At 49.9% G+C, this 21539-nt stretch overlaps 2 protein-coding genes across 2 annotated transcripts; both read right to left on the bottom strand.

Annotated features, from left to right (window-relative positions):
- Positions 1-1449: 1449 nt before the first annotated feature.
- Positions 1450-3874, bottom strand: HOXA11 (homeobox A11). Its single transcript, XM_005445773.2, has 2 exons — positions 3211-3874; positions 1450-1774 (listed from the first exon to the last, which is right to left on the bottom strand). The coding sequence occupies exons 1-2, from the start codon at positions 3872-3874 to the stop codon at positions 1542-1544; spliced, it is 897 nt and encodes a 298-aa protein (XP_005445830.2). The 3' UTR covers positions 1450-1541.
- Positions 3875-18743: 14869 nt separating this feature from the next.
- Positions 18744-20331, bottom strand: HOXA13 (homeobox A13). The gene is made up of 2 exons (XM_055709862.1): positions 19659-20331; positions 18744-19034 (listed from the first exon to the last, which is right to left on the bottom strand). Exons 1-2 carry the CDS (start codon positions 20329-20331, stop codon positions 18790-18792), a joined length of 918 nt encoding a protein of 305 aa, XP_055565837.1. The 3' UTR covers positions 18744-18789.
- Between the last annotated feature and the right edge of the window lie 1208 nt (positions 20332-21539).

The raw sequence follows: 21539 nt of genomic DNA, 5'->3' as shown, positions 1-21539 counted from the left end.
CCCAACTGAAAAAAACCGGAGGGGGAAGGCATTCAAACAAAATAGGTCATGGGTTCTTTTTTTTATTATTTACAATCTTGTAAAACACCGTTCCTGTATGAAATATACATTCAGATATTCTCAACAGCAAATTACCTTAACGATAGAACACCATATCCTTTGTAAACTGATATAGAATTTTAAATATTTTCCTTTTTTTTCTTTTATTTTTTAAATTGCTTTTTTTTTTTTTTCACGCTTTGGTTCCTGCAGGGAAATAGATATATTTATAGATATTCAAAATAAGTCCGAACAACTCTCCATTCTTTGCATATGTCGACTGGGCGATAAAGTAGAGCTAGAGCTCGTGACATTTAGAGTAGACAACAAGAAAATTACCATATTTACATTGTTTGGCTTCTGTTTAAACTCCTCACTAGTCACCTTTAAACGAACATGCGATCGAGTTATTTTAATGATCCAACGTTAGTGCATTGCACAACTCCAAGTTTCAATTAAGTGTTGTGTGGTATTTGCTAAACTGTCGTTCTCCACAGGTATTTCCTGAAGAAAGTTTGTGAGCCAGAAGCCAGAAGGTTAGTTTCCTTTATGGAGTTGTTTCTTTTAAAACACTGAAATTTACACTTTTTTTATTCCGTTTTATTTTTAGTATTTAAATATGATTTGTCTCCGAAAAGATGGCAACGCATAGTCAGTTGTCATAAATAAAACGAGAGCTAATTAAAATTTGCTAAATCTTTTTTTTTTTTTTCAGTGATTGTTTCTTTACGATATATGGCGAATTCATACCTGATTTTTTAAAGTAAATATTTAAGTCTTTCATTTAGTCCTCTTTGTTACCCCTACCCAATCCCTCCCCACACCCCCAAAGGAAACACTATTATAACCATGTCTACATCCATATTACAACTGTTCGCGGTTGGCCTCGTGAAGGTGTAGGCATGTCATCCCTCCCTCCCTTTAATTCTCTGTGTGTGTCCCTTAAATTCTCCTTGCAAACCCATGGGCAATGGAGCACTGCCTCTAACCTAGACATTTTCCGCTAAGGGAGGACAAAAGATTATTTCTCAAGAGTTTGTATTCTGCAGTGGTCCTGGTTGGGTGAGCTCGACCTGGCAACCTCCAGACAGCTGTTCCGCAGCAGCACAGGGGTGAGGGAGGGCCGGCGGTGGGCGAGTCCGGGGACGGAGAGGTGCCCTCCCCGCCTGTGCCTGCCGAAAGCGGTGGCAGGGCGAGCCGCAGTGCCTGGAAAGGTAAGAGGTATGGATTTTGCACTCAGAGGTGACGTGCACATTGAGAAATGGATGCCATGTGTGTCAAAATCAAATCGATTCCAGTTGATATGTAAATATATATATATATATATATATATATATATAAAAATCATCATTGAAGTTCCAGAGTGGATTTACATGTACGTAAAACCTTGGATTCTTCTAGTCCCGTCAGATACACACCTCTTTCCTCCACATAACCCCGTGGCTTGACCTTGTCAAGGGCGAAATCTGAATTTAATCTCGTCTTGAAAAACGCTATGAGTTTTAAAGTAGTGGATTAGCTGAGTAATATTGTAATCGGTCCCTGTTAATTTTTTTTTCTTTCATTCTTCTGTTCTGAAACCATATTTTCACTTGGCGGTCGGTCAGATTGAGCATTCGGGAGAGCTGGAGGCGTTTTTCTTTGTTTATGTAGACACTGAAAAAGAATTCCCTTTCTAACTCCCTAATCTGATATTTGGTGTATGGGCATCTCTTTTTACGGGTACGTTGTCCACCTGTGGAGTGAAAAAAGGCAGAAGCGTTTGAGACCCGGCGGGGGCCGGCTGTGGGGGCTGAGGAGGCGTCGGGGGGAGGACATTCGGGCAAAACATATTAATACGGAAAAGACGCGTTTTGCTCGCTCCGGGGCCGGCGTTGGCAGGTCCGAGGCTGGGCGCCAGCCCTCCGCCGTGGCTGGCGCGGGCAGCCGGGGACCGGGACCCGGCGGCTCCCGCAGTGCCGCGGCCCCGGGCAGCGGGGCAGGGCGAAGCCCCCGCCGAGACGCGGGGATCCAGCCTTGCTGCCTCCGCGGGGAGGGCGGCCGGAGGAAGGGGTGGTGGCGGGGGGTTCCTGCGGATCCCACGAGCGGGAAGAAAGCCGTTGTAAGCTGCTCCGCCAGGCGCCACGCACACTGCCCCAGGCAGCGCGGCATCGGGCAGGGGGACCCAGCGCCCAGCCCTCCCCGAGCCCTACCCGCTCGGATCTCGCCCTCATTCCCTGGACTAATCCGGGCTCTGCGTCCCCAGCAGAGGAAAAGCCCCTGAGCCCGAGGCTAAGGCGCCTCATTCTCCCCCAGCCGGCTATTTTCAAGCGGGCTCTCCACCGCATCGAGGTATTCTTCTCTCGATTATCCATTACGGTTTTAAAGTTCATTAAGCAGAATATAAAAGGTTTCAAGGTTCAGGAGCTCTTTACATTAAACGTAGCTGCTATCCCTTTAAAAACTTCCTTTTCTGGTACAGTTCATTGTCGAGGTATTTTTTTCCTCTAGCCGTATACTAGCTTTGCCTTTTAAAAAGCCCACATAAAAAAATCAGACTTTGACAGATTGAATAACAATTGTAAGTAACAAACTGTTGGACAGAAGGCAACACGTAATTGCCACAGTGCCTTAGTAAAATGGCTTCCTTTAGACAAAAAGGCCAGCTTTAGGTTAATTTGTTTCTTTTAATATATTGCTACAGTTCAGGCGGCTACTTTATCTGTTAAACGCTATTCTAGTGCAATCGTTAAAACGGCGAAGGCTTTGAATTCAGCTCCTAACTAGACTTCTGGTGCAACACATGGCTTTTATAAAATCACTGGATTACATTGATATCAAAGGAGTCGGGATCTCCTTTTTTTTGCCGAATTTACAGGCACCGAACGTACGTTATTATATTTTCGAGAGTTGACCACAGAGCTCTTTTTTATTATTATTAAAAAAAAAAAAAGAGGAAGGAGAAAGAAAAAATTTTTTAAGGCATCCATTGCCCGGTGGGTATTTCACGGCCAATTTCAGCACTAAACACGTGATCTCGCCTTTTATAACAAAGTTTTGTTGGGGGAAATCTAAAGGCCCTTCATAAACCTTATATGCTTATAAAACAGCATATAAAAATTTAACAGCGGCGGTGCGCTAGATTTCAAGCTGCCTTTCCTAAAAGCGCTCGGGCGCTGCCTTTATACGTACTGGAGCTGCCGGATTTCTCCTCATTGTTGCCGGAAGATGACTCGGGGCTGCTGCTGCTCTCCGGCCGCCGCCTCCTCTCCTTCTCCGCCGCCGCCGCCGCCGCCCTGCCGCAGCCGCCCTCCGAACTTGAAGTTGCCGCCGCCGCCGCCCCGGCGGCCGCGGGCGCCTTGTCGCCACTCTTGTCTACCGGGTAGTCCGCCGAGGCCAGGTTTTCCGCCGTGCCATAAGCCGTCTCGAAAAACTGGTCGAAAGCCTGGGGTAGGACCCCGTTCCTGCCCACCGTGCTATAGAAATTGGAGGAGACGTTGGTGCTGGGGTGGTAGACGTTAGCTGTGTTTTTGCCGAACATCTCGCCCATGCTAGCAGTGTTGGTGGCAGGCAGGCAGTCTCTGTGCATGATCTCCTCTGCGGAGTAGCAGTGGGGCAGATTGTTCCTGGGGTGCCATTTACTGGAGGGATCAATGGCATATTCCCTGAAGGTAACTTCTCTCACAGGTTGGACCTGGGGTAGGTTGGAGGAGTAGGAGTATGTCATAGGGCGAGAAGACGGGGTCTGGGGCAAAAAAGAAGGGAGGCTGGAAAAATCAGGACCCGAGACGTAGTAAGTACAACTTGGCAAATACATGTTAGAGGAACAAGGAACACGCTCATCAAAATCCATCATTAGGGCTACCTCGGCTTCTCCGCATTAGCTGAGCTTAACATGATTCTCTAACGCAGCTGCCTCTTTGAAGCAGATCCGTGAAGTAAGAGATGGGGAGACGTAAGCTGACGTGGAAAGCTCTCCCCGGCGGCGGCAGGGAGGTGCGGTCACGTGGCCCGACGTTGACATTGACGAGCGGCGGGTCCGGGCCCCGCTCCCTTTGTGGCCATCGCGGGGGGAAGCAACAGCTCGTCGCCAGCGCCTAAGGGCGAGCCGGGCGCAGGTTGGCCGGGGGGGTAGCCTTGGGGGACACAAAGCCGCGTTGCCACTGTCCCAGGCTTGGCCGCCCGGCCCATGGCACCCACTGGCTCTGGAGTAGCGAGGCTTAGCAATCCCCCCAGGGTTAGGTGAGACCTTTCTGTTTGTTTGTGTGCTTGCTGGGGCGCTCGGCGGCTCGCTGGCCCGCTCCGAGAGGAGGGCACAGGAGAGATGCAGGCACCGTTTCTTCTGCAAAGCTGCTTCCGAGAGGGAAACGCTCCTGAAGAAATCGGCCGGGTTTATTTTTCTCTCCCCCCCCTCTTTTTTTTTTTTTTTTTTTAAGTTTGTTTTGGTTCGGTTTCGGCTTCCCCTCCTCCCCCCCCAAAAAATACCCCAAAAAAGGCAAAAACACCCCACAAAAAACCCAAACCAAAATCCCTCGCCCCGCAGGGTTTTTCTGGAAACGTTACTAGAAAGAATGTGCCAGGGTCAAGTCTGTACTGATTTTCATGGTGAATAGATTACATGCTTGCATTCATGTTCACTTCCGAAGCGCTTAGTGTCTTCCTTCCCTTACTTACATATTAACCTCAAATACCCCGCGCGGCTTCAGCCAAGCTTTACTGGACGTAGTTAACAATGTGGGGTTCCCAGGACGCAGGTTGTTTCTCCTCACCCTCCCCACACCGTCCCTTGCCTCACTCGCAATGCCAGAAAGCCCTTTAAATTGAGACCACGGAGCTAAAGAGTGTTTGCTGATCTCTCTGCCTCAACGCTGCCGCTAAACACTTGGAGAAACAGTGGATATTGGGCTACCCCGGCTTGACAAATACTCCGAGTTTAGTTGCCAGAAGCCTAGTTAAAATTATTTGACATACTGTTAACCCCTAGGAACAAACTCGCCGTACCGAGATACTTTCCTTTTTGCATCGTACCGTCGCTGAAGGCTGAGACCCAGGGAGACCTATTTTAAAAACGTGGTTAAACTTTTACTATTGTTGCATGAAAGGGATGATATAGAAAGCGGATTGTACCGGGCAGAGACTAAAAAGTACTTCTCTGCCAATAAAAATGCACACCCCACCGAATGAGCAGAGCCAAAGAAAACAGAGAAATACGCCAAAGAATACAGCACCTTTTGAGGCATGGACATCCCTAGGCTCTCGGAAAAAATATTTTTTTGCTATTCTGATGCTCGATTTCAGAAAAGAAATATTTGGGTTCCGGCTGGATTTCATCAAAATAGAAAAACAGGACGGCAAAAGGCTATTGTTGAAGTCGGTGCTCTTAGGAAATCAGATGTAGTTCAAGATCCATGCCCCCGTGGACTTTGGAGGCTAATGGAAGGGAAACGAAAATGTTAGGGAAAGAATATTTGGATTTCCCCCCCTCTTCCTCTGCAGTGCTGTGGAATTATTTATATATCCGGAGAAAGTTCTCTAGTAAATTCTGGAGATCTTCGGTATTTAAATGTCAACATCGATTTGTTTATTTATTGCTTAGCTTATCGTAACTGACTCAATAACAAATCTAATCATGTTGTGCACAGAGAAAATATTCTCATTATGTATTTTCCCTACATTATAGTTAACTATTGCGTTTGAATTCAAGCTGTAAATTCAGTATTATCAAGTAATTACTTTGTAGTGGAGTAAACTAATTTATTAGCATTAATGTTTATATGCCTTTTTCTTATTTTACAAGGGTTACCGTTCACAAATCAAATGCCCTGGACGTATCCCTGTAATGAACTCTTTAGTTTTGTTTGCTGCAAGAACTTCTTACGCTTACTGCATGTCTACGAGCTGAACTTGAAATTAATGAATTAATCTTCCGGCTTGACATATTTGCTAGAAAGTGGATGGAAAGAGATTGCATGTTGTCAAAACCGCTAGCAGAAGACTGCAGTGTCGTTTAGGGATTGTAAAAGGGGTTTGGGGTTTTCCCTCTCTCTCCCCCTCTCTTTTCTTTTTTTAACTGGGGGTGGGGGTGGGGAGGTGGAAGGTGGGTGCAAGAGCTCTGGTTGGCTTTTTCCTTAATGCTATACTTTTGCTTGCATTTACTTCCCCCCTAGCTTTTGCGGGGGGTGGGGGCGGGGGGTGGGATCAGGTTTGGGGGGTCGGAAGCCTTCTTTTGGTATCCGAGCACTGTTTATTTTCCCTGTGTCCCCCCACCCTTCAAATCCGTTGATGAAAAACCTCTCCCCACACCCTACACACACGCAGACACCCCTCCTTGAAACAAAATGGAATGTATAAGGATTTCAGTGACTTTGAGATAACAAAGGCGCCACCATTGCAGAGCCTCGCCCCGCCTCTGTGTGATGGCAAACAAATTCTTGCACTTGTATTAGGGCTTTTAAGGCTATAATTGAACACGGCGCGTCTAGGAGAACCGAAAACAGTTCTAGACTGACCTGCGGTTTTATAGCACTTTGGCAGTCAACTTCAGCTTGTGTCAGAGCAGACATGACAGAGCTGCCCAACGCTTAATCGCGGGACGCCACCTCCTCGGACTCACTGCAGCCCCCCTCTTGCATTTCAATAAATTTCAAACCTTGGGGCTAGAAATGGGGAGCAGAGCTGGCACAGGTTTGTATGGGGCTCTTCCCCGGTCCTCTTTGCAGCCGGGGCTGTGGCGCCGTGCGAGGCTCCGCCGTGCCAGAGGTCGGGGCTGCCTCTGGGAAACAAAGGGAAATTAAGGCAAGAAGGGCGAGAAGGCAACTGGAAATAGGCGTGTGTGTGCGTGGGTGTGCGTGTATCTGGGCATATGTGTGCTTGCACAGCATGCACACGTGCGGCCCCGATGCCTACTTTTGAATAGCCTGAGCTGCTCCCCACCCCCTGCCGCTCCCCAAACCAAGCAGCCTATTTCTTCAAGCGGGTTTGCAGCGCAAGGGGACCCCAAAACGCCTCCCGGTTCCCCCTGCCGAACAAGCGGGAAGGGTGATGGGGAAGGCTGCGAGGGGCGCAGCTCGTCTGGGAGCGAGGAGACACCCAAGGCACAGGCTGTTCTCTGCTTTATTTGCTGTTAAGTGAAACAGAGATAATGTACGCTTAAAGCCCCGGAATGTGTGGGTAATTGCAGGGAGCCTGCTGTTAAGTTGCTGTGTTCAGCACAATTATCAATGTTGATTATTTGGTCTAATGTTGAATTGCTCTTTTAATACAGTAATTGGGACTTCCGCGTTGAGGAAGGGGGAAAATCGAGCCTTCCCCTCGCTAACCTCACTGAAAACAACAAGGCAGGCGTTTCGTTTGGAGAAGCAAAATGCATTCGTTACGCCTTCCCATGTATTTCGGCCGGATTAGAGAGGGTAAAACTGCTCTGAATTTGGGAGCTCTGCTGCAGGACGTTCTTGCAAAGGACAAGCGTGGCCAAGAGGTGGGGAGGCTGTGAGCACATTTACCCATAGCTAAGCTAAACAAAGCGTGGAAAAAAAGCTACATCTCTTCTTTGGAGGAATATAAACAGAGCTAGGACGCCTCGATAGCCTAGCTTTTATATATACAGATGGCGTGCAAAGGAAACTGTTTAACTTACTACTGCTCGTCTCCAAAAGGTCAAGTTCTACAGTATCTAAATTGTTGTCTTTTTGCACCGGGTTTTGCTTGAAAAAATTTTGAAACTGACCATTTACCTTGCCAGTAGGGTGGGTGCCTGTAATTAACAGGAGAAACTGTGCTAAAAGGAATTTGCGTCAAGAGGAGCTAATTAAAATATTACACGATCGCTGGCTTCAACCGCTGCTGCTCCTTTCGTGTAGGAAGGGTGAGGGGTGTTACAGCTCGAGCAGGAGAAAATATCTCAGGAATTAGGACACTGTTTTGTAAACTTGCGGGTTGATTACAATCTACAAAGGCTTATTAGAAAAACGTAGTATTAGGGAATTCGCAACCTTGCTGCCAACGAGAAGCGCAACCCCTTCCCACCTTTCCCAATTAAAGTAAGGCCAGAAGGCGATAATTCTTCGCAAAATTTCCCATGAATGAAGCTTTAGAAAAGCGTGCTTATTGTTTGGATTTTCAATATTTCAGGCTCAGAAGTTCTTAACTGGCGTTTCTTTTCTGTTTGCCTTTTTGTCCGTTGTGGAAAGGAGCTATACAGAGCCATCTATTTTTTTTTTCCTTTTAACTAATTGTGTTCCCTTAACACTACAATAGAAGGTAATGTTACAGTAGTTAGCTAAGATTTTTCAAATAATTTAAATAATAGGTTATTTTTTTTATATTGGCGAGATGGAAGCCCCGTGCTGTGATATGGGACAGACTATTTATTGTCCAAAACCTGAAGCGGTATGGTTGTGATTTTACTAGGAAACTACAAAATACATGTAAACAGAAAGGGCAGATGTAACCAGGATTCAAGTAAGGAATATTCAGAGGGTGTTTTTTTTGTTGTATTTAATAGCATTATATTATTTCAGAGGCTTGAACATCTCAAAAGGCTGTGCTCATCTGTGTGTAGAATATTTTAGATTGATTTTTAATATCGATTACTGAAATCCTTTCCTTTTCTCCGTCACCCTCTGTGTCTTTTCAAGTCGCCGAGATGGAAAAGCTTCAGAGGGTGGTTGGTTTTTTTCTCCTTCCAACCCTCCCCTTTAGTTTGACCATTAAAATTAAATGGCTACGGACGTACAGAGATCGACCCGTCGCTGGCGACCAACCACGATATTTTGCATCCCTTTGCGCTAATGAACATCCGAGGGCTCTGTCTGAAGACAGACCCTGACTCCGATAGCTGATAGCTGCAACAAGGCGAAATATCCAGGGCTTTTTTTCAGGAGAGGAAGCTTCTTAAGCTTCTTCCAGATAGACAACGTCTCTTTTTCGACGGCTGTTTTCTTGCCCTTTTGCAGCCAAACGATTTGTTGCGGTGACAAGCTCCCGGCGCCTTCTCAAGCACGGGGAGTTTCTCATAACGCCGTGTTTCCTCACACACACACACACCCACCCCGTTCTCTAGCCCTGCGCGCCAGGGCTCTGGGGCGCTGAACCCCGCTAAAATTTTGTTTATTTTTACTGCTCGTAGCTTGCTCTTGAAAAAGAATGGAAGTAGGTTTGGGGACAAGGGGGACACGAGGAGATATTTTCTCAGACAACCAAGTATATCAGAAATTAATTGACTGACGATGCTACCATAAATGTCTCTTTTTCTCCCCTTGAACCCTCTGTGAGAGTCCCCGATATATGAAAACGCACATCCAGTCATTCATTACCACCATTCCTTCCACCCACCCCGCCCCGTCCGCAAGAAATATGGAGTGCAAGAGACTTCTGGCAAAACTAGGCTGCTGGAGAGGACTGTCTAGACCAAGTGGCGGGGCTTTAAAACGAGTGCGAAAGCAAACTTCCCCGGTTATAACCCGCCGGTACAGAAAAGCAGACACTTTCCACCGATCCCCACCTAGACCCACAAAGAAGCGGGTCGTTAGCGCCGTTTGTAGTAGGCAAGTATCAATCCCCTTTCATGACGATGTATTTTATGTGGAATTAATCAGAGCGGTTTAGGGAACATCCCCAGAAACCCCTTGAAAGCGCGGTGCTATTAGTCGACGCGGTTATCTCTACGGACAGCCCCATCGCAGGCGATGTTCCCATGCAAAGTTCACACATATCCCGGAATGCTGCTCTACCCTACACAGAAGAAGAAGAAGAAGAAGAAGAAGAAGAAGAAGAAGAAGAAAAAAAGTCCGCCAAAACATTCCCATGTCGACTTACATTTAAAAGTATTGCTACGACTAATGCCTTGAACTTGACCTTAGATTTGTTAATCCAGGAAATATATTCAATGAGAGGAAAAAAGTCCTACTGCGTTACCTCTGACAAACGAGCATTTTTCTGCCTACCAAGTTAAGATGCAAACAACACACCAGAGTTATGAGATATATAATGTGCCCTCTAGATTAAGAGCAGAAAGCGACAGAAAGTGAAATGCCTCACCGCCGAGACAAGGTCGTCGTAGCTAGACTGTTCCTGTGATGCCAAGAACCACAATTTGCCAGAGAAATTCAAGTCAAGGTAATAGACTGGGATTCTAAGCTAAACTGAATTTTATAGGATATAAGGTTCTCTCTAATGCACATTGAATTTTAACAATGATTTATAAAGGTATTTCAATTGTGGGGTTTTTCTATTTTATTTTATTTTGCCCAACTCGCCAAGAAACACATCAGATTTTACTGTACCACACTGCTAACTTTATAGGAGAGCCTTATTCACATATTGTGAAACCCACCTAAGTAAAGACATTTCTTCATCAAGGATTGTTTTAGGGGGCGGGTACAGGAAGTATCACTATACTGGGGCTGTCAAATCAACGACTTCAAAGCCCCAACTTCATATTTTGATGGACCCTCAGAATTGCATTATAGTGAAGGTACCTGTATTCGTGTAACCTTTATAGGAAACTATTTCTCGAACACGAGCTTAAAATACGTGCTGCAGTTGAGGATGCAATCGTGTGCCCACGCACGGCTCAGCCGGCTCTATAAGGACTGCTTCTTGTCTGTTCTCCCCTATGTCATGCAAAGATACCCATAAAAATAGCTCTCCCCTCAGCCTAATATGGCTGCTCTTGCCTATGCCGGGGTGGAAACCTGCTCACGGTCCCGCTTATTGCCCTTTCCCGACTTCTCAACAAACGCCGATACTAACACCCGTTCTTACAGAAATCGGGGCGCATCAGCACGACAGGTCCACGCCGCAGAGGCCGGGGGAATTTGGGTGAATTCCCCCGACCGAATCAAGCTAGGCGGAGTGCGGGGGTTATTCGTCCTTTCTCTTTCGGTTTTATTTTCCCATCAAGTGTCCATACAGCACTGTATTTTCATTTTACAAACCCTCACATATTTAAACACAAACCAATCACTAGCTGGAGACGAAGCCCATCCAAGATTGTTTTGTATTGAAATCCATCTTTTTTATGCCTACCCGAGGGCATCTCGAAGGCTAAACCCAGACTTAAATACCCTGCTTTTCCATTACTCCTCGCCCAAGCCGACTAGAGGCCGATATATACGGTCAGGAATAAATGAAAGCCCTTTGCTCGGTGCGTTCAGATCAAGGCAATTACGACGAAGTTCAGATTAATTTAAACTGGCAGGTTACAACGCCCGGCTGGCATTTTTCTCTCTAGATACACACAGGCAACAGCGAAAAGCAGACAGGTTAAGCATCCTTCACCTGCTTTCTTCCACACACAGTCCACCGTCCTCCCTGGCTCTTGAATGATTAAAACAATTTCAGAGGCAAACACACCGGAATAAAACAACCGGGAATAAAACCCAGGAGTCGCTTTTCCATGCAGCCAGACCCAACTCTGCAAGACAACCTGGTGCAGCACAAAGCTAAGCAACCAGCAGCACTATCTGCAAGTCTGCCCGCGTCTTAGGCTCTGACCCCAGCCTCTCCTGGCCCTCTTTCCTGCCAAGGGCCTTCTTTGCTTTCCACCTATGCTAGAATAGGAAGCAGCATCTCTGGGAAAGGTGGAGCCAGCACCCAAGCTAGAGAAGCAGTCTTACTTTTCTCAACGGGCTCTTCGACTCTATTAGCATCAGCCCAGGCAGCCTTCTTCACCCAGGTCCCCGCAGCAGAAGCGGCACTTTGGCCTCATACACCGTGGGAGAAAGGGAGCGGGGTGGGTGGGTGGGCTGGGGGGAGAGCAGGGGCCTGGGAAACCCTCCACAAAGGCCTTCCAAATGACTTCGCTCCAGTCATGCGGGGGGCTTTGCGGGGGACTGGGTGGGTGTTTGTTGTTGGCTTGTTTGCTTAATTCACCACCGAGCCAGGGGGAGAGGAGAAACATTCAGCAGCTTCCAGGAAGAGCATGAAAATCTTACCCAAGCATCCAGAAGTCTCTCGCCTGCGCAAAAATATATCCCCACGGAGACTGACAGCTAGGATCCCGCGCTGGGCTGTAGACCTCCAGATCAGTGAGGATGGATTGCATATTTTTTGGTTTCCTCCCTTACAGATTAAATATACTTGGTCCACAAAACATTCCTTCTCGATTTCTCAGTGGCTTGGGTTGCTGTTGACTTGGGGGTTTTAAATTTTTTTGTTCTAGTTGTTGTTGGTCTGCCTTTAGACGGAGAGAAATCTAGCCACTGGGGCACATCCTCCTTCCTGCCAGCTTCAGGCAAAATGCAGCAATATCACAGGCTAATGACGATTATTGCTATTATTATTACTACTATGATTGCCATTTATTTTTTCCTCTCTCTCTCTGTCTCTCCCGGTCCCCTAGCATTTCCGATGGCGATTTGCACACAAGGTGATTGCAGGAGGTTAAAATGCTGTCTAATTCCCCGGATTCCCGTCGCACGAGATGGAGGAAAAAAAAAAAAAAGTCCCAGTGTTTTTGATCACGGGACACCCGGCCGTTCCTCCCCGGTACACCCTGGGTCACAGTACAGTAATGACCGTGGGTTGTGCGTTGTAGGACTTGACCTTTCCTACGTAGAAGAGGGCGCTTTCCTCTACGCTACGGGGAGGGAAGGGAGGGGGGAGCGGCGGGAGGAAGAGAGATGCTCTCTTTGGGGATGTTTAATCACGGTTCAGATCTAGGAACGGGCAAAGCTTCTGCCTTTCAGCACGCCATGTTGAAGCTATTCACCAGAGAATTTTTTTTATTTTTTTGGAGGGGGGTGCGGAGGCGGGAGGGAGGCCGGAGGGAGGAGGGAGGGAGGAAAGACTTAATGAGCATTTGCATTTCGTACCCTAGTTCATGAATCAACTGTATTCAAAGAGGAGGGGGCCCGGGGGGCAGGGAAGGGCTCACGGCGTGGTTAAAACACTCGCGGCCGGACCCCTGCGTCCGGGGCGCATCAGCCCCACGTCCCCGCCGGCCCACGCGGAAAAACCACCCCCTGGTCCCCCCCCTCTTCTTTTTGGACTCTGTTACCGGCCGAGAGCGCGCGAGGCCATCTCTTCAAATCATCATTAAAGTGCATTAAAACGCATCTAAAAGTTATGAATGGTAACAAACGGCCTTTTAGCGCCTGCCAATATTTTTTTTGTATTAAATGCTGTCTTGATTTTATTGCTAACGCTGCCCACGGAGAATGCTGAAATGCACCAGGAATGGGGTTTTATTTAAGCCATAGCCATTTTCTTTTTAAATAACTTTAATTTATAGGCTGAAGGCCGAGATGCTTACCCGTTCGATCAGACGCATACAAAATAAAGTCGCTGCTCTGGAAGCATTGGGCGATTTTCTTTTCTGAGCATTTCGATGTTGCGCACCATGTTTTTTCCGTTTACTTCAGAGGCCATCTCAGCTAGCAAGGGTTTTTTAAGCGGGAGTCTTTCTGAGCTAAAGGTGGCTGAAAAGATACAGCTTTGCAGTTCTAGTTACTTTTTTTTTTTTTTTTTCTTTTCGGAAATATGCTCCTGTCAAGGTTTATTTCCCATAGCAAACCACCTTTGCTACTGCCAAGAGCTCAAGGCGGGGATAGATTAAATACCGGATTATTCTCTCGGTGGGTAAAAATACAAAACATTTGCTGTACCCGTCCGTCCGCATCAAAGATGTAAGGCCGCTTTCTGTTCATGGGAATTTAAAATCCGAGGGACCAAGGACGCCTAGAATTAGGTGATTGTAAGTCAACATCTCCAGACACTGGGAATTAAAGTGTATGTTGTGGAATCCCGCAAGAATTACTTGAAGAGAAAGTAAACTGATCTTTTTTTGTCTCTAATTATGTTTTGCGTTTTACAGTGGGAATGAAATACTGCTCTGACATTAATGTTTCAATAAATACGATAAATATACGGTATTAACTTGCTTCCTCTGTCCCTTGCTTTCCTCTGCACATCAGCTAAAATGTTATACCTAACATTTTAATTTCTAGGGGAGCTGAGAAAGTAGAGTTACTACTTTACTTACGTACATTTTGGTCTTTTTAATTTTCTGTTTGTTTTTATTTTCAAATTCTTCTTCCGGCACTTTTTTTTTTAACGTCTGCAAATAAAACTCTTCGCACATATAGCTCTGCATAGCAAGCCGGGCACAATAAGTTCCCCACCACCATTTTAAAACATTCTTGGTAACGCAGGGAATATAAATAATCATTCTCACCAAACCGCGTGTAGGGACGGACGTCGTGAAGTAATGTATCACGTTGCTTAATTATTTTCGTTGGTGATATATTTACTTGTAAAACGTATTAGGGATGTACTTTAGGACGCTGGCGGCAGATTGGTGAGAGGGGAATATGTAATGCAACAGCAATTTGTACTCGAAAATGTATGTGCCAACAGCTTTTGGACGGTAAATGAAGGTAATAAATAACACGAACACACACACCTACACAGCCGCTCTCCCCCACGCTCCGAGGCCACATCTACCCGGCGGAGGGACGGAGGGACGGGGCCGCGGAGGGCCGCGTGGGTGCAGCCGTGGGTAGGCAGGGACGCGGGAGGACCGAGGCGGGGGCCGGCACGCACTCAGAACCCGCAGACAGGGAATCTTTCGCGACTCGGAAAACCGCAGACATCCTTGTCTCGGTGCCCTGAGTCGCCGCACGGCCGCGGCGCGGAGGGCTGCGCCGGGCACCGCCGCGCCCCGCAGCCGCCTCCTCAGGGGTGCCCCGATGAGCCCAGCACGGAACTCCCGGCCTCTACTCACCTGACTAAGCCACTCGCCCCTGTGGGACGTCTCCCGAGCAGAGCCTCGAGCCGGGCCCGAGGAGGAGGCAGCGGGTCCGAGAGGTGCCGCTGGCCCCCGGCACCGGGCACGGAGCCGCCGGCGCGGCCGCCGCACGCCCGGGTGTTGGGGGCAGACACCCCGGCAGGGTGGAGGAGCTCCGCCGCCGGCCCGCCGTGGGCCTGATCCTCCTTCCCCGCCGGGGACTCTCCGCCGCAAGGCCGGGAAACATGACCTGCTCCTCCCGCTGGAGCCTGCGAGAGCCTCGACGCTGACTTACATGGTAGCGCGGGTCCGATCCAAAATGTTACTTTACTCCTGCCAGCGATTGCGAGTCAAACGCTCCCCTTTTTGCCCTGTGAAATATATATGCCGCAAAGCTATTTGAACAGTAGTGGGAATTTAAATTCCTAATCCACGGTCAGTCTAGAAATGCTTAGCAGATTTGAACGGTAGGGTAGTTCAGTGTGAAAACATAATCTTCAAATGCTAGCTCCAATTTGAAGTTACCTTAGAAAAAAAAGAAAAAGAAAAAGAAAAAAAAGCTGTTATTTTACTAATGTCGGCCATATTCTCGTTGCGAGTTCCTTTCAAGGCGCCCCCGAAATATATCGCTCTGGGGCATGGTGTGAAAACAGAAGATCCTACCCAAGATACAGAGGACTAGAATCCTGTCGATCATCCTCATCTCCGACCTGCAATACAAGTAATTTGCGGTGTGTCTCGTGCAATAATTATGCAGATTGCGAAATACAACGGAATAAATGGAATTATTTACTAGGAGCGAGAACAAGTGTAATTCACAAGTAGCTTTCTCCAGGCGATTCAGCTCCTTCAGGAGAAAGCGTTGCAATGAGGCGGAGGAAAGGCGGCTGGCCGGTGCCTGAAGCCGGGGCAGACCTGTGGGTATCTGCCAGCGGACGGCAGGTACGGCCGGTGGGACACCGGTCCCGGTAGCCAGCCCGCAGCCCCCGGCCTTCGCGCAGGATGCGACCGGGACAAGCGGCTGCCCGCGGCTGCGGCAGCCCCAGCGCGGGGGGTTCGCTGCCTGCTCCAGCTCCGCTGAGCGTCCCGGGCTGCGGGGCTGCTGCGGGGGTCGTGGAGACTGCTGGGTGCCCAGCGGCGGGGGAGGCAGACCAAGGCCGTGCCCGCCGGGGACGGGTTATCGCCCCTTCGGGCGGTGTTGCGCCCGTTGTCCTACACCCGGCGCCGCAGGCCATGGGCAGGCCGTGTCCTTGTCATAGGAGCTGTCCCCCCTCCCCTCACAGGGGCACGCTGTCACCCCAAAGCACAGCCCAACTGCACGGCCTGGAAGCCAGCTGCCACTTAGGTACCTCTCCCCGGCTATTTGCCCAGCGGGACGGGGGAGATCTCACTCAGAAAGCCCCTGACCGGCCTCTGAAGGGATGCAGCCGATATTCCCCACGCTCCACGGCAGCGGGTTTCCCCCCGCCTGAGAAACCGCAGCCCTCCGCGGTCCCTGCGCGCCCCGAGAGCGGCGAGCGGTGGGCGGATAACGCGCCCGCACACTGCGGGAAGGCTGAAATCCCGCACGGAGTGCAAAGCTCCCGACACGACAGCCTCCTGTAAAACAGATCCCGCTGCTGCAGGTACTTTTCATGTAAGTTATTGCACGAATGCGTTACAGTCAGATCTGAGGGTCGGAAACCGCTCTGCGCTGATCCCTGCAGAGGTGGGTCCTTCTGAATTTCAGAAATGTAAGGCTAGAAGCGCACAGCTAGCGCGGTATCTGATACCCTCTAAATGTACCGTAAAGGTCCCCCAATAGCTCTAATTAGAGCTGCAGACCACCGCAGGAGACAGGCGGCGAAAGGAAACCTCTCTTTGTGCCCGGCCAAACTCGCCCGCCACTCAGAACACCGGCCGGCCGGCGGCTCCTCACATCGCACCGGCATCCCCCAGCCAGGCACCGCTAAGCACCGATTCTCACCCCCGGCTCAGCCTCGCCGGTGTCCTGCCACCACCAGAGCGAGCGAGCGAGCAAGCGGAGCACAACCTGCTCCGTGCTCTACCTTGTAAGTTCAGACATATATTTTATATATATATATATGTGGATATGCGGCGGTCCCCGCTCGGAGAGGCACGCCCGCTTGTGGCGGCGCGGGTCCCACGCGTGTGCGCGCCCGCCCGCGGGGAGGATGCTGCGCGGGTGAGTGCGCGGGCGCGGCCATGTGCAGGCGCGGCGACGGCCACGAGGTGGCGCTGTCGGCCCGCGGATGCCGCCGGCGCGGGGAGCTGTCAAAAGTCAAGGTCACAAATCGGCTTTTTTCCCCTCAAGGTCAAGGTTTCAGGCCTTCCCCATCCTGTCATCGCCACGCAGCACCCCCACCTTCCCGCCGAGGCACCGCCAGGCTGGGCAACATCTCCCCGTTCCCGGGGCCGGCCGCCGGACTCCATTTCCCGGCGAGGGCTGTAGCGCGGCGCTGGTATCATCCCGCTCTTCCTCCCCCGGGCCCCCAGCCCCGCTGCAACCCACTGTTTAACATTACCAAAACATCTATAGTTTAGGAATGCTTGTTATCAGGCGTGCCTGCCCCCAGATAAACACCGTCCAGAAAAGAACCACCATATAGACATAAGCTACATAATGGAAGACAACAGTATTACAAGACATATACATTATATTTTTCTTATGAAATGCATGTAGGTATGGAAAAATAAGGAGCATTTCTTTCAGGTTTTATTACAGTGACTATTTTATTAACAGCATTAATACTACTATACCTGTCTACACGTCTTGGGTTTTCATTTTTCAGTAGAAATATTAAAAAAAAATGAGGGTGCACAAGTACATTTTCACAGTGCGCTGATTTTTTTTATTATTATTTACAAGATAGCTTCTTATAGTGAATAAAAACAAAATAATGTGCTGGTTGAAATAACTGATTGGATTAAAAGGTGCTGTAAAAAGAATCCCTAAACGTTCTACTGAGGCCTCATAACAGACAATAAACAAGGAGAAACGACTAATTACTTATAGATCAAAATATAGATTATATAAATCAAAATACTTCTGGGGAAAAATGTATTTCAGTTCAAAGCTCTTGGATATTTTTTCCAGGAAGCTGGGTTTTCCCCCCCCTACTGTAAAGAAATGCCAATGTTCCCGGTTTTTGTATCCACCCAGAGTCAAATATTTAAAATTTTCCGGGGATTCAGAATATTAATTCTTGAAGATTATTTGAGGTTTAAAATAGGCAGAGTCCTTCAAAAAGTATCTATTGTACGGTCTGCAGGAGAAAAAATAAACAAACCCACCCTTCCCCCACCCTCCCCCAATTCAGATGACAAGAAATCATCTGCTGAAATTAAAAAATAAAACAGAAAGACATCTCCAAGCAAATATTTTCCCTTCTATCCCCACTAGTTTGCAATGTTTAAAATTTGCTATTAAGATAGATCCTCCACAGAGCTTCCTTCATTACTGATGTCTCTGAAATCCTTATTCAGTACCTTCGAGGTTTATTATTACTTTTTTGACATTAAATGCATTGCTTGAAAACATACAGTAATTGTATTTTTTTTTTTCACTATGGTTTACCTGAGCAGTCATTCAACATACAGTTTGGATTGCAATGGAAGAAAACCAGATTATGTGTTCACATCGACCTCCTCATGTTAAACCAGCTCTTGCACCGTGGCTACGAAGAGTCTTCTCAAATAGTAAGGTCGTAGAAGTACTCACAAGTTTCTCAGAAAATCGTGTCTTTATTGGAAGTGTATCTCTCGGGGCTGGGAGTGTGGGCTTTACAGTCTGTCAGTGATACTGGCTGGCTGCTGGGGATTTCAGGAGAACTGTCAGTTTTAAGCACTTTGCTACAGCAATATTAAAAAACAAACAAACAAAAAACCAAAAAGCTGTAATTCCAAGGATACAGATCTCTTTTTCTGAAAGAAGAGGTTAATTGTCTTTTCTCTTTTTAATTATTATTAATAATTAGTTTAATCTGAACACGAAAAGAAAAAGTTCTGAAACTTTGAGCTGCTGCTTCTCCATTTTTAATCCATTAACTGGTAGTCTTCAATTTGTTGATCACTTTTTTCTCTTTGACCCTTCTGTTTTGGAACCAGATTGTGACCTGTCTCTCTGACAGATTTGTAGTCGCCGATATCCTCCTCCGTTTGTCTTTGGTTATGAATTTATTTGTAGCATATTCCCTTTCGAGTTCTTTTAACTGGACCTTTGTGTAAGGCACTCGTTTCTTTCTCCCACGTCTGTACGAGTTTGCATCTGAGGGATGCGTAACGACGTCTGGAACAGAAAAACCACGGAGGCAAGCGTTAGAAAATCGCTCGAACCGCTTAGGACATCTTCAAGTGGTACAGGGGTTAGAGCTACAGCGCACTCCTCCGCCTGCCCCGCTCCAGCTGAGCTACTAAAGCCCGGCTCAGCATTTGGGATTCCTCTTTCCTGGCCGCGCAGGCAGCTTTTAGGCAGGGGAAGGCTCGCTTCTGTCAGACAGACAAATAATAACCACAAACCCCACGGAGCCCAGCCACGGACTCTGGGAAGAATCGCGCGGGGCTGCAGCGATTTACCCAGCCTGCGTGCTCCGGAGTTTATGGACAATAATACCGCAGCCCTTCCCACGGCCCTTTTCAGCTGTTTCCTCTCCCGGTGCCGGCGGCAGGGCCGGGCGGCCGAGGCGGGATGCGCCGTGCGCCGGCGGGGGGCAGGGGGCGGCACCGGTGCCGCTCCAGCGGCGCCGGGGCATGTGCGGGCCGGGATGGGGCCGGGGAGCGCGGGCGGGGCGGGGAAGGGTCAGCCCGGGGGTGATCCCGTAGCCCTGCCGGCGGGATTCCCGGGAGGGGCGAGCGGGGGAGGCGGGGGGGGGGGGGGGGGGGGGGGGCAGGGGTAGCCATGCAGGTGTATTACCCGGGAGGGTGGATTTCCAGAGGTGAGGCGGCTGGCTCTGCTCCTTGGGGCAGTACACTTGCCCGTTCCACCCATTGGTGATGGCCCAAGGCTGGTAGCTGTCCATGGGGAGCAGGGGGTCGTGGCGCGGCTCGCCGGGGCCGCCGATGGCGGGCACCACGGGCATATCCAGATAGCCGGGCACCGGCTGGTAGGGCCCGGCGGCGTAGCCCTGGTAGAAGGCGAACTCCTTGGCCCGCGACGTGAACTCCTCGCCGGAGACCGAGGTGTCCATGTACTTGTCGGCGAAGGTGGAGGCGGGCTGGGCGCAGGACTTGATGGCGTTGTGGTGGGTCATGCGGCAGGGGTAGTAGCCGCTGCCGAAGTAGCCGTAGGGCAGCGCGGCGCCGGAGGAGCTCTGCACGGCGGCCGAGCAGGGGCTGCACTGCTTGACAGCGGGCTCGGCCATGCCGGCGGCGGGGGCCTCGCTGGAGGTGTAGGCGGCCGCGCTGGGGGCGGCCAGGGGCGCGGGGTGAGCCATCAGGTTGCGGCAGGGGTTGGCCGCCGCCGCCGCCGCGAAGTTGCTGCTGGCGTGAAACCCGTCCATGTTCTTATTGATCTCATCCAGGCTGTTGTCGTAGAGGAACATGACGGGCTCGATCCAGCGGGGGTGGAGGAGCACGGAGGCTGTCATAGCCCGCTCCGCATTGAGACTAGTGGCTCTTTTTTAAAAGCCCCAAAGACTGAAAAAAGAGATACTCAATCTCCGGGACTTGACCAAGGCTGACGCGCCAGTGTCGCGCCAGGCCGGCCCTCATTGGGCCGCCCGCCCCCACGTGATATGCAAAGCAGCTGATAAACATCTGAAGGAATAAAGTGGAGATAATTAAATAACGCAATAACCGCGCGGGGCCGGGTCCCGGCACGGGGGCGCGGGCACGGGCGCGGGCACGGCCCGGTCCTGCCGCCGCCGCGCGGGGCGCGGGCGCCGCGGGGGGGGCGGGGGGGCCCGTCCGCCCGCCCGCCCGCCCGCCCTCCTTCCTCGCCTCCCTCCCTGCCTCCTCCCTCCTTCCTCCCTCCGGCCCTCCCTCCCCTCGCCACCGAGGCGTGAGCATTTTGGCCCCGTTGTTGCCGCGGCGCGTTCCCCGAGGTGCGGGGCTCCCCCCGGCACGCCGCCTGATTTCTCCCCCGCGCCGCTTCCCTCGGGCCCTTCCCCGCCCCGAGCGCCGCGGAAGCCGCGGAGGCCTCTCCTCATCTCCCGGGGGAGATGAACCGCACCTCTCCGACCCCCCTCCCTCCCCGGTCTGCACCGCCGCCTCCCCGCGGGGAGCCCGCCGCACACGGCGGGCGGAGGAGAGGTTCCCCGGGCGGCGCGCCGGGCCAGATAAGGCTATCGAAGCGGAGCCTCCCGGGGTCCTTTCTGGGTGTTTTCCTCCTTCCTTCCCGCCCGTCGAAAGCCCAAGACCCATCTCACTCCTCTCGCCACAAAACCTCAGAAGTCAGATAAGAGGAACAGACCAGGAAATCCCGATTTGATTTATTATTATCTTTTAGGATGGGCTGGGGGAGCGGGAGGGTTAACTGAATCTCCATCGCGATTCCGCTGTATTATTTCTTGCCGTAATAATAAAACCCGCGGCCTACAATTCGGCTTGAATCTTTTCTGGCTGTGAAATATCACCTCGGCTTGTATATTGTGCGTACGGATCCACAGTGCTTTTCTGGGCTGGGGAAAAAAATGGTTTATTGGCTGAAAAATCTTTTTTTTTTGGAAGGTCGTACCTCTCCCGCCAGCGAAAGCTAGAAAAAAACAATTGCATTCCCTTCTCGTGATAAAAGTTGTAACTTTTCATAGGGCGAAATAATTTAAATTTTTAATATTCTCCGCACCTCCCGCCGGCG

Source organism: Falco cherrug, chromosome 4 (genome assembly GCF_023634085.1).
Source record: "Falco cherrug isolate bFalChe1 chromosome 4, bFalChe1.pri, whole genome shotgun sequence".
In the NCBI taxonomy this organism is placed as follows: domain Eukaryota; kingdom Metazoa; phylum Chordata; class Aves; order Falconiformes; family Falconidae; genus Falco; species Falco cherrug.
This window is presented reverse-complemented; position numbering and strand designations above follow the sequence as displayed.

Excerpts from the sequence above, each read along its gene's own strand:
- HOXA11 (XM_005445773.2), bottom strand. The coding sequence starts at position 3,874 with ATGATGGATTTTGATGAGCGTGTTCCTTGTTCCTCTAACATGTATTTG. Across the intron at positions 1,775-3,210 it reads GGAGAAATCCGGCAGCTCCA|GTGGACAACGTACCCGTAAA; the intron begins GTACGTATAAAG and ends TTCACTCCACAG.
- HOXA13 (XM_055709862.1), bottom strand. The coding sequence starts at position 20,331 with ATGACAGCCTCCGTGCTCCTCCACCCCCGCTGGATCGAGCCCGTCATG. Across the intron at positions 19,035-19,658 it reads CTGGAAATCCACCCTCCCGG|ACGTCGTTACGCATCCCTCA; the intron begins GTAATACACCTG and ends TTTCTGTTCCAG.